The sequence below is a fragment of the Lates calcarifer genome, linkage group LG12, assembly GCF_001640805.2.
Source record: "Lates calcarifer isolate ASB-BC8 linkage group LG12, TLL_Latcal_v3, whole genome shotgun sequence".
NCBI classification, from domain to species: Eukaryota; Metazoa; Chordata; class Actinopteri; family Centropomidae; genus Lates; species Lates calcarifer.
Genome location: NC_066844.1, coordinates 20,120,759 through 20,132,653, shown reverse-complemented (window position 1 = coordinate 20,132,653; position 11,895 = coordinate 20,120,759). Strand labels below are relative to the sequence as shown.

The following is an 11,895-nucleotide window of genomic DNA, read 5'->3' as shown; positions in this document are numbered from 1 at the left end:
TTTTATTGGTGGGTACATTTTGCATTAAAAACTCATTCTGTAATTTATTCAACCACATAACCTGAAGGCCTGGTACCGGGCCGTGGATCATTTGGTACCAGACCGCACAGAAAGAAGAAATAATTTCTATTATTTTAGGTTATTGACTATTGGAGCATGCGGAGTGTTTTATTTTGAAAAATGACCGGACTCTCTGCCCATCACATCCGTCTGTGCCTCCTGATACCGCTTGACACACACCTGTCTCTGTCATGGTGGTGATGCCCGACAGGTTAAACTAGCCAGCTAACTAGCTAAAGTGAGTAAAAAACAAATATCTGTGGAGAGTTTCTATAAAAAGGGGAAAAGGCCCAATGATGAGACAGCAGAAAAGTCTAAGACTGTCAAGAAAAACAAAGCTGCATTTAGTGGGAAATACCAGGAGTCCAACTTAAAGTACGGCCTTATCGTGAGAGGTGATTCACGTGCTCCAGGCCTCCTCTACATGTGGCAACAGGCTTCAAATAAAGCAATGAAACCTTCAAAACTGCTTCGACACACAGAGACAAAGCACTCTGCATTAAAAGACAAGACAGAGTCCAAGTTCTTTGAGGAAAAAACGTGAACAAGAAGGACAGAAACAAGTCTTCAAGACCACCACAGCAACAGGTGTAGCTACACTGAGAACACCGTACTTCGCCTAAGAAGCGTTTCACTGTTGAAGAGCTGATGCTGCCTACTGCTAAGTTATGGTGAGTTGTATTTATTGTGCACTTTGCGTTTGTTTGTTTGTTTTTATGCCGAATCTATATTCCCAAAAAGAAAAGTATTATCTTGCATGAAACCGCTCGAGACTTAGACTAGACTTTATTGATCCCTTGGGATGACTCCCTCAGGGAAATTAAGGTCCGTGATGCAAAAAGGTTTGAGACCGCTGAATTACAATACTACTCTCTGAAATGTCAACGTATAAATTAGTTAGTTGCAAGCACTTGAAAATGTTTTTAAATCCATTACAATAGAAAATATACTTTTCTATACTTTTGGAGTGGATATATCTATGTTTAGTGGATATATTTTTGGAGACAAAATCCTTTGATATTGTTCTGTTTGTTTACTTTGACTTAGAGAGTCCAAACAAGCGGGGATTTCATTCAATATCGGTCTCAACGCTGACTTTTATTTCCCTGGATAAAGTCCATTTGTAGGCTCAGCTGAAGTTATTATGATGCTTCATCAGTAGTTAGACAATTCAAGTGGCTAATTTTCAAAATTATAGTCTTTTTAGCTCAGCTTTTTTTGTGCTCATAAAAACACACAACAAGCAAATGTCATGGTAAAAAGACTGTAATTTTAGGTAATCATTTGATCTGACTTACTCAGACTTCTGAAACCTTATATTACCTGTCTGATCTTCAGAAGTCCTACAGCAGATTTAGTATCAGTATCCTCTTCTTGCTCTTCACTTCCAGGTTGGACAGGGGGAATGATTACAGTGACCAGTAACTCTGAGTTTTGTATAATATTGAGAACTTATTGTATCAACACAACTCTGTCAAATGTGAACCTAGCCTTTAAGCTGTCTGAAGCCTCTGCTCAGTTCCAGGTCTTATCCAGCAGGGGACACACTGTATCTTGTGTTTACTGAGTAGGTGTCAGATGTACTGAGCTATTATCGTACTTATTCCTACTGTGGAGCAATACCAGCTGCATGCAGATAAGGAGGGAGTTGTAGCTGCAGAAGGATCAGTGAGAGATTTTTATGCAGAAAATTTGAATTATGCTCTGTTGTCTGACACAGGACTGGTTCGCTCATTTGGTTGAATAATGATCATATTTTCGGTTTAATCTAAACTCAGTTTGTGGCAAGAAAAAAGAAATAAACTGTACGACTGTGTAAATTAAAAAGATTTTATTGTATAATAGCTCAAAATAGAATTTAACACAATCACTTGTTGATCACTTTTATGCTGAAAGAGGATGTTGGATGTTAGGCAGGAAATCTGGATGAATATACTGTATATGTACTGCAAGATCAACAACCCAGTCCAAGGTACTGAAAGCTAAGCAAAAGGGTTGTTTACATCAATCACTTTGACTTACAGAGCCCAAACAAGCAGGAATTTCAATCAGTATCAGTCTCAAGGCAGAGTTTCATCTCCCTGGAGAAAGTATGGTTCAGTCTGTTGAACATGGAGACATTAAACATGACAAATACCCTGGAGGCCTGAGCTGCTCTCCTCTGTAAATATCTGTCCTTGGATTGAATCAGGTTTTCTTCAGTTTCAGTCCTGTGGCCATCAGCAGCTCAGACTCATTTGTTTCTCCTGTGTTCACTCTCTGTGCTGCAGGAGTATGATTGTCCAGTTTTATTTCCCTGGTTAGGGTTTAGGCATTCTTTACAATACATCTCAACACACAGAAACAATGTCAATATATACTTTATACTGTATATAAAATAAATACAAATCTCTTTCTACACCACTTCTCTGATCTATGACTTCTCTCTCCTAGCTGTGATTTACAAAGTGTATATCTGATATTTTGTATGTCTGTACGTGTGTGTCAGTGTTTTTGTCTGTATTTGAGTGTCCACAGATGTAATTATCTCAGCAGTCCTCATGTAATAGCAGTTTCTCATTCTGCTTTGGCTGGTGTTCGTTGCTCCCTTCTGTCTTTTGTTTGATGATCAGAGCCTTGGGACTTTTGATTTCCTGGATGAGGGTACTGTGGACCTTTCCTGCCCCGTCGCTGGGCTGACTGTCCCAGCCCTGGCCCGCCAGCAGCAGCAGTATGAGTGCAAGGAGAAGAAGTGTAACTGCTGTGGAGGTCAGCTCTGGGCTTAGCTGCAGGCCAGGCTCAGGCTCTGGTACATCCTCTGTCCTGAATGAGACACACTGAGGCCTTCTGCTCTCTCTTGATCTCCTGTTGGCATACTTGGCATCCTTGCTGATCCCTAAATGTAGGCACACGCGATAAAATGTCTCTGCCTGCAGGTGGGTCAGGTTGAAACTCTGTGTGCCAGCCAAGACGCGTGTGGTGTATGTCGGAGTGTGGGCGTTTGAGTACATGGCTTGCCAGGACAGGCGAGTCGAGGGGAGGTTGTGTCCGCTCTGCCAGGACAGGATAGCATAGTGCTGTCCAACCTCCCTCACCTCCAACCTGGCATCCTCTCTGAACAATGGAAATCCCCTCAGATTAGCGGACATGCCCCTTTTTCTTTTCTTTTCTCTACTATGCACACCCACAGTAACACTGCGCGTATCTGCTCCTAGCGTATTCTCAGCTACACAGGTATACAATCCCGCCTCGCTGGGAGTGACCTTGTTGATCTCCAGAGTTCCCTCAGGCAGTAGCCGGTAGCGTTTTGAGGGGTTACAGGGAGTATTATCTTGAGTCTGGCTGTGAGAGAGGCTGGAGGCAGATGTATGGTTGACTCCTTCAGAGACTTTTGAATTGTGGCAGGGAGCAGGAGCTGGTAAACCTTTGGCTGCATGGTCGGGTGCAGGACCAAGTCTCAGTCCAGAGGGAGTCACCCAGTACAGTTCAGGCTGTGGATCTGCAAGACCTCTACAGTGCAAAACCAGTTTGCCTCCTTCTCTTACTCCTACATAGGAGGGGAGGGAGCTGGTGGGGATCATGGGGAGGCAGGAGGCCGACATCTCCCTAGAGGACACCTCCCTCACCCTGCGAGCTCTCAGCTCTGGTGGTTCAGAGCACAAGGTGGCCTGGGGTTGGATGAAACGCACCATCCGAGCCGTTTGCGCATCCGTTTGTTCTTTCTCAGTATGAGGATGAGAGGCCTCCTCGGCGGCCCAGTGAAACAGGCAGTCGCATCGTAGTGGGTTGGAGTGTAAGCTGACCTCCTGAAGACTGGGCAGGGAGAGCATGATGTGCTGGTGCAGAGCGCTGAGAGAGTTGGAGTTGAGCATCAGACTCTCCAGCCTGCTCAGCTGGAGGAAAGCCTGCGGATGGATGTAAGACAAACGTGGATTGTTGGTGATCTCTAACTTGGTGAGCTCCGGAAGATTCTCCAGGGCTGCTTTCTCAATGGAAACGAGCTCCTCCATGTTGTTCAGTCCGAGCTCCTTCAAGTGGATCATGTCTCTGAAATCTCCGGTCTCGATCAGTTTGATGCGGTTTTTGTTGAGGTCGAGGAACTTCAGTCCTGGCACTCTCCTCAGGGCCTGTGTGGGGACCTTGGTCAGCAGGTTATCGTAGAAAGAGAGGCTCTCCAGGCCATCCAACCCCTCTAGTGCTTTTTCAGCCAGGCCTCTCAGACCCATACCACCGAGGACGAGGCTCCGGAGGGATTTTAGGGCTAGGAAGCCTCGCTCAGGAAGGGCCTCCACAGGGTTTCCCCCAAGCATGAGAACTTCCAAGCGGGGCAAAGCCTTGAACCACCGAGGGTCAACGGTGGTGAGTCTGTTGTTGTTGATGTGCAGGCGCAGTAGAGAGTCCAGACCAGTGAAAGCTCCAGGTGCTATTGAGTGTAAGTTATTGTGGCTTAGAAAGAGTTCCTGCAAAGCTGGCAGTGAGGAGAAGGAAGCCTCGGGAGGTGACTGAGATGGTTCTCCTCCAGGTGCAGAGACAGCAGAGAGGGCAGAGAGGAGCTCTGAGTTATCGTCCTGACGTGGCTGAAGCGGTTCTGGGAAAGGTCGAGGTCGGTGAGGTTGGTGAGTCCGTGCAGCACCGCAGTGTCGAGCTCAGACAGGAGGTTACTCTGCAGGCGCAGGGTGTGTGTGTTTGGAGGTATGGGTAGGGGGAGCTTGGTCAACAGCAGGTCATTGCAGTCCACAGTGGGAGCTTCGTGGTAGACCGAATCGGGGGAGAACCACGGCTTGATCTGGCACACACACCGCACTGGGCAGGAGACGTGCCATGGTAGTGCGTGAGGTAGCGAGCCTGTGATGCTCGGCACACACACGCCAACAAACACACACAGGAGACACTGTAACTGTAGAAGCACTAAAGTTGGCTTCATAATCCTTACAGGTCACAGGAGCTGATTCAGACAAGATGAGGAAGAGTTTGTTATGAGGAGCTGAAATTAATCATTTGGACCAGAGATGTGTGTGAAGTCATGTTATTAACAGTTTCAAGGTGTATGTGCAAACTGTAAAAGGTAGGCCAGATGGTGCAGTCTCATTATTCATCATAGAGTGGTAACCAGTGAAAGAGGGATTATACTGGTGATAGCATTCTACACCAGCTTCAGGAAGGGATTAAAAAAAGCTGAAAGGTGTATTCTCCCTTTGTTGCTAAGTTTGGCTCTGCTATACAGAGAGTGTTTTTATGTGTAACTTTGATTGCACTGGCGAAACAGGGACTGCACAATGGCTGTAGGTCAATAATGGCCTTTGTTGTCACACCATCGATCTCACATCCTGGCCACAGGTGGCGCACTCGCAGCTCGCAGTGTGGCGCGTCACTGTTTTGTCAGAAAAAGAAGAGGAGAAAGATACAAAGATTCAGAAAGAAACAGAGAGGGAAAAACAAAAGACCAAAGTCTAAAATCAACTGTTTAATGCAGTCTTAAAACTATTAAAACTAAATGTGTCATTTCAATACAAACACATTTTTAAAGCATTAAACATCATTAATTCCCAAAACCAAGTGTCTGTGAATATGCAGTACACTTGGGTTTTACATTTGATGCTTTAGCAAGGTCATATAGAGTTTTGAAGGATGTATTATGCAGACCCATAAAAGCAGAAACGCTCTATAGCCGTGGATAGATGAGAAAGAAGATGAAGGTACTGAAAAAAACCCACAGTCTCTATTTTCCAAAGGAGATCTGGCTTTGACTGTAGAAGCACATTTAAAAAATGGAAAGTGCAGTGACAAACAAATGAAGGCAATCATGATAAAAAAGTGAGAAAGAAAAAGCATGGAGGAGGAAGGGAGGAAGAAATAGAGAGAAAGGCATTGGTACATTGTGATCGCCAGTGTTACTTACAGCCTACAGGTGATTAAGTAAATATGCAGGAGTGATGAAATAGTGAAGCATGTAAATATTTCATGTCAGCAATTCACGCTCAGTGCCTGTTAGAACATAGCGTCCCACAAATTCTATTTATTATGTAACCGTTAAAAGACCCCAAGGATCTTTTATATTATCAGCCTTCTGTGCTTGAGGCTATAATGAGAAGGACTGTGTGAATATAGCTGCTGCTGCAACAAATACACAGAGAGAGACACACACACAAACACACCAGGATTACATCAGTATTTTAAATTTACAACATTTGGCAGACTCTCACATCCATTGTGACTTATTGCACAGTATTAATGGTACAAGATGGTTAAATTAACTGATTGTAGACATTTGGCAACAATAGAGCAAAAGCACCCTACAGGGAGAAATTGTCATCCTACTCTCATCAGATTTTAATTGAAAAGTATGTTGGATGCAAGTAGGGCTGAAAATATAGGCCAAAGCATGTAGCAGGCTACTAATTGTACATTAGCTTACAAGCAATAAAAATACAACAGCGAGATTAGTGTATGGTAATTTTTTAGTTTCATAAAAACTCAGGAACAGCACAACAAGGTTTAAAGGTAGGCAGGTAGCTATCTAGATCACTGTTATCTAAAAATATCACTTAATGTAGATTTAAGTTTCACCAGTTTCATTCAGACAATGCATATGACAAATATGCTACTACTTACAGAACTGTGGGAATGCTAAAGCTATTCATTCAATACCTTACAGCTCCCGTGTGTGGAATTCTTATGCGATGGTGATCTTGATTGTGATTACATACATTCTGTTCTTAGAGAAATTAGACAATCTAAATGCAGTTGTGTTGGTTTTGGCCCGTTGAATCTTCACTCAGATTACGAAAACAATACTTTAAACTGTGTTTTGGGCTGGAAGCATTTAATGTGAATGAACACTCAGGAGGAATTTGTGTGGTGAATGCAAATCAAAACCTAGGTGCTGGTTTACAGATGAAGAGACTTTAGTGTGCTGTCATCTTCACTTTAATGCAATTAATGTTACACTTAATTTTTTATCAAAATATTACAATACATGAATTATATATGGACTATATCTGTATAACCTATATATAATCATATATAGTGCTTTACAGTATACACTCATTCACACGCCAATGACTGCAAGTTACCTTGCCAGTGATGTTTTACTGTCCCTTGTCTTCTAAATGTTATTTTAGATGTTTTTTCCAGCCTGAAAAAGCTGTATTAGAGTTTTAATCATTTTTGACAAATTAAAAAAAAAAAGTCAACACAATGGATAATCATTAGTACTGGTATAAACAATCTGATGCATGAGAAGCACTCGTGCACACATGCCGAGAAGCCATGCAAGACTTACTTCATAGTTGCCATGGAAACAAATCTCCTACCCTCACTCTGTCTCAGTGTTTTGAGATTTAGTTTGGAGTTTGTTTTGGCCCAATCTGTGTATCAGTTGACAAGAACACAGATGAACAATGACTGGACTGAGGAAACTTACGTCATGACCACAGTTCTGAGGCTGCAAAACTGCAGTACCTTTCATCAATCTCCACTTATTCTGCAAAAAACTGCTGTGTGATTATAAAAGTTGTGTATTAATTCACTCTTAACCTTTCTTGACACTTGGAAAGATCCTGAGCTGAAGTCTGCAGTTAATATGACTGACAGAAGGCACTGCACAAGTCCTCAGGATTGATGTCTGCCAGAAGATGAGGAGAAAATGTGGAGAGATGCTTGCCAAATATTTTCCAATAATAAGGAGGAGAGAGAATCTACAGATAATTCATTGAGAGGAAGACAAAAGCTGTTAGCATTCAAACTGCATGTTGTTTAATTGTATGAGCAGCAAGAACTGAGCACTTTGTGTGTGAATACTGTTTGCGAGTGCTAAGTGCACTGCGTTATCCAAGCACTGAGTCAATTTAATGTCTGAGCTGTAGCAGTAAAAACACAGGAGCAATTCTCACCTCCCGGGGCTCTTCTTTCTCATCTATCAGCCATTCACTTTCATCTCAACTCTCTCATCTTTTCATATGCAACCAGCTCAATAATGGATTCATCATTTAATTTTACTGTTAGTGTTTTTAGCAGTTGCAGGAAAGCAGGACTGTGTGCTGATGTGTATACAAAGGACTTGTGCCGCCTTGCAATTTGAACGATTCATAGAGGGAGTGGAAAATAGATCTGTATGACTCAGCGGCTAAACTCATAACCCAGCTCTCCACAATCTTTTCGCTGGAGATAAACAGAGAATATTTTTGCTCTTAGAGGCCATTATTACTCCCCTCTTCTGACTCAGATTCCTTTGAAAGTTCACCATATGGCTGCACTATGGCTCACATGTAATCCACAGCAGCACCCCGGCCATTGAAGGATGAATAATAGTAATAAAAAGACAAAGCTGCACTGACCTTAATCCAAGTGGCCCTCCAGTCAACAGCTGGGGAAAAAGCATTTATTTAAACTTCATAAATACTGCAAGAATATGTATTGGTCTCAGTCAAATAGTGACTGAAAATGTAATTATACTGAAGTTAAAAAGTATATGTATATATTTTGTAATTTTGTGAAAAAACAGTGTTGAGAGAAAAGTACAGATCATGCTTCTGAAGGTGGCTTAGTAAATGGGTTGTGTGTCCGCTCTCAGTAGCTCTTAGACACTGCAGATTAAAGTGGTAACGAGAAACCCTGGAAGAGTTGATTAATAGATCAATCAATCGTCAGCAAACTTAACTGGCAACTATTTTGATAATTAAATAATTGTTCCAGTAATTTTTCAAGCAAAATTGCTCAGCATTTGCTGACTCCAGATTCTCAAATGTCAGAATTAACTGATTATATTAGTAAAATGAATATTTTTGGATTATGGACTATTGGTTTAACAAAATGTGACATTTGAGGATGTAACCTTGGACTCTGGGTAATTATAACAACCATTTTTAACTGTTCTCTGACATTTTATAGACAAAACAAGTACTTGATTAATCAAGGAAATAAAAGATTGATTAGTGTATGAAAATATATCTATCAATTATATTTTGTTGCATTAATATTTCTTTTAACTTTACCTCAATTTAAGCTTAAAGTTCACCCCACGAGTCATGTATTTTGTAAATAATCTTAATTACACACTAAAATATAACAAGAAGATTAAGTGACACACACACTTGATGCACCAACTAGTGCACTGAATCACTAGAGGTACTGAACACCATTATTTACTGACCGCCACCGCAGGTACTACATTTTGTATAACTGCTCTCTACAAAACCAAGAGCCTGTTTAAACCTTCCTGAAGCACTAATGCAGATATGCATTAATGAGGAATCTAAAGGCATCTGACGAAACCCTCTGCCTTTACTACTTAGCATACTAAATACAGATTGTTGTATTTAGTCGTTAGACTTTCATATCATTCCTCAACCCAAGACAGATAGTGTTTCTGTATCAATAACTAATCAATTCATTTTTCCGTTGGATACATTTTTATTTCTTTTCCTTCATAACCAATTTATTCTCTCACACACCCACACACTCACCCACACACCCAATACCTGTGCATGTTTGCTAAACCTCCGCTACCACCACATGCTCCAGACTGTACCTACTTAATCAAATACATTAAAGATGACATTAATTTGTTTACCTTTGTTTGACTTTCCTGTCAGTTTGTCATTTGTGTGAGTGCCCCACTTGACTTGACACATATACAACAAGCTCAGCACTCGAGCTGATGTTTACATTCAATTCTGTCTGGTACTTTAATGATTAGGGGGCTGCAACAGACAGTTAATAGATATAAGAGAGAAAGACCAATCCAATACAATGATACAGTGAGGTGGAACAAGGAGGTTTCAGAGTATACATTAAAAAGCTAAGCACGCACAAAATCACAACCATTTGCTTTCTAACTTTTGGATTTCTTTTGATGTAAGTTGTGCTTTTGGAAAGAAAATCTGACATTTGACGTATTAAACTAAATATCTTTTCTTACAGGATAACTTTTGTTGTGCAGATTTAATGAAGAAGTTAAGTGTGGGATTATTAATTAGCTGGTGGTCTCTATCCTTTTAATGAGCAACTATCAGCAAGTCAGTGGCTTGAAAGTTTTCAGAATCCCTATTGAGGTGAAAACCAAAATTAGATTGTGATGTATTATTATAGAGCATAGTCATATTCATGCTACTGCAGAAGTTAAAGTCAAACATGCCTCTCCTTCATCTCCATTTGTCTTAGCTTTTTCTAACCTAACAGAAAGAGAGTGCCGTAGAAAAGCTTTTCAGACCTACATTTCTTAATGGCTTGAGGGAGAAAATAGGTACAGAGTAGAAATACAGGCTTTCATGAGATGGTCCATTGCAAAACGTTTGTTTGTGCTGTGCAGCTACGACACGGAGAGAGACACTGCAACAGGGCGGAATAGAAAGAGGGAGGATTTAGAGAGCGGGAGAGAGGGATGTATATGACAGAGATAGAGGTGCTGGATGCAGATTCTCAAAAAAAAAAAAAAAAAAAAAAAAACAGAGACGCATTGCCCTGCAGCTGTATCCGTTCCAGCATACACACAGACACACATATACACAAACTTATGATTTATCCCCCCCCAACACAGACCCCATGCTTCTCCATTTCTAACACACACACCTGCAACCGTCATCCACAGCTGCATGTGTGCATGAGAGACTACATGTCTGTGTGAGCGTTACAGTGCCTGGTTTGCTTAGAAAATTCTACCAACATATTTCATGTATTTCTCTTACCGCAGAAGAAGCACCGACTACATCTCTCTCAGCCGTTTCTTGCCTTCTTCATTCGCTGTCAGTCTGTCTTTGCAAATGCCTCATGTGCTGGGATGCTGTCTCTTCTCCCTCGCTCAGTCACACGTTTGTGGATCTCTTAAGATTCCTGAAATATCACTTCCCTAGCTCTGCCTCTCTATGGAGCTGAAGAGAAAATTGGCACAGACTGAATCTCTCTCCCTCTCTCTCTCTCTCTCTCCCCCTCTCTCCCTCCAGCTAAAGAGGAGATGAGGTGTGTTCTGCAGCAGAGCTTCTGTCCCTCTCATCTCTCCTCTCTTTTCTACCGACTGCCTCACTCGTTCACTCCTTCTCTTTTCCTGTGTCACAAGCCAAAGGAAAGCCATTTGTGTTAGTTACAGTGTGTTATTTTTTGCTGGATGAGAAGTTTTCTTTGGCTTGTGGTGGCATTTCAGTTTTCTGCCATCCTCTGCATATTAAAGTCCTGCCTATAATGCCAGGTCATGTGAAACATGTGACAGAGCAGCAAAGACAAACCATCATTTTAGTATTTCAGTATCTCTAGTACAGCATTAATGCACTGCTGACTGTCTGAAATTCAACCAGCTGAAGCTGTCTCATCAATTGACTTGTTGAATTTCACTCCTGTCAGATTTGAATGTGGAATTGTCTCAACATCATCACAAATCTCTACTGCAAACTGCATAACATGATTTCAGACATAAATTGTACACTGTGTGAACTTAACGTCAAGCTTCAATAAGGTTTTAATGGCCCTTATTTTTATAGTGCTTAAAAGAGAAAGCAATAGAGAAAAGAGGCATTTTATTGTGGGTACCACAGATCTGAAGAGGGACCGTGAATTGACTTTGGGGTTTTTAGTTGTTTATTACATTTCTCTTTTTCCAATAGACTCAGTGCATTTCCTTATTCTGTAGTTTTCATATTCTGTTTTAATACCACACTGACAGGTGGTGGCATCCGGTGGTAATTTATGTATGACAGAAAAGTAATTTAGTCCAGTATGGGAGGAGAGGCTCTCAGACTTATTGCAGTATGTATATATTTTCAATAACATCACCATAGCTCTGTAAGGAATAACTCATGTCATAACTTTGGCTATGCATTGAATATGGAGAAGGCAATACAGTCTGTCTGTGCTGGGACAGAGGTA

The 11,895-nt window shown here is 41.5% G+C and overlaps 1 protein-coding gene across 1 annotated transcript; it reads right to left on the bottom strand.

Moving 5' to 3' along the window:
* Nucleotides 1–1,876: 1,876 nt before the first annotated feature.
* Nucleotides 1,877–11,054, bottom strand: LOC108898938 (leucine-rich repeat neuronal protein 2-like). The gene is given in 3 exon segments (XM_018699084.2): nt 1,877–4,531; nt 4,534–5,410; nt 10,725–11,054. Coding segments are annotated over 2 exon segments (2,373 nt in total). The 5' UTR covers nt 4,964–5,410; nt 10,725–11,054; the 3' UTR covers nt 1,877–2,588.
* Nucleotides 11,055–11,895: the final 841 nt, after the last annotated feature.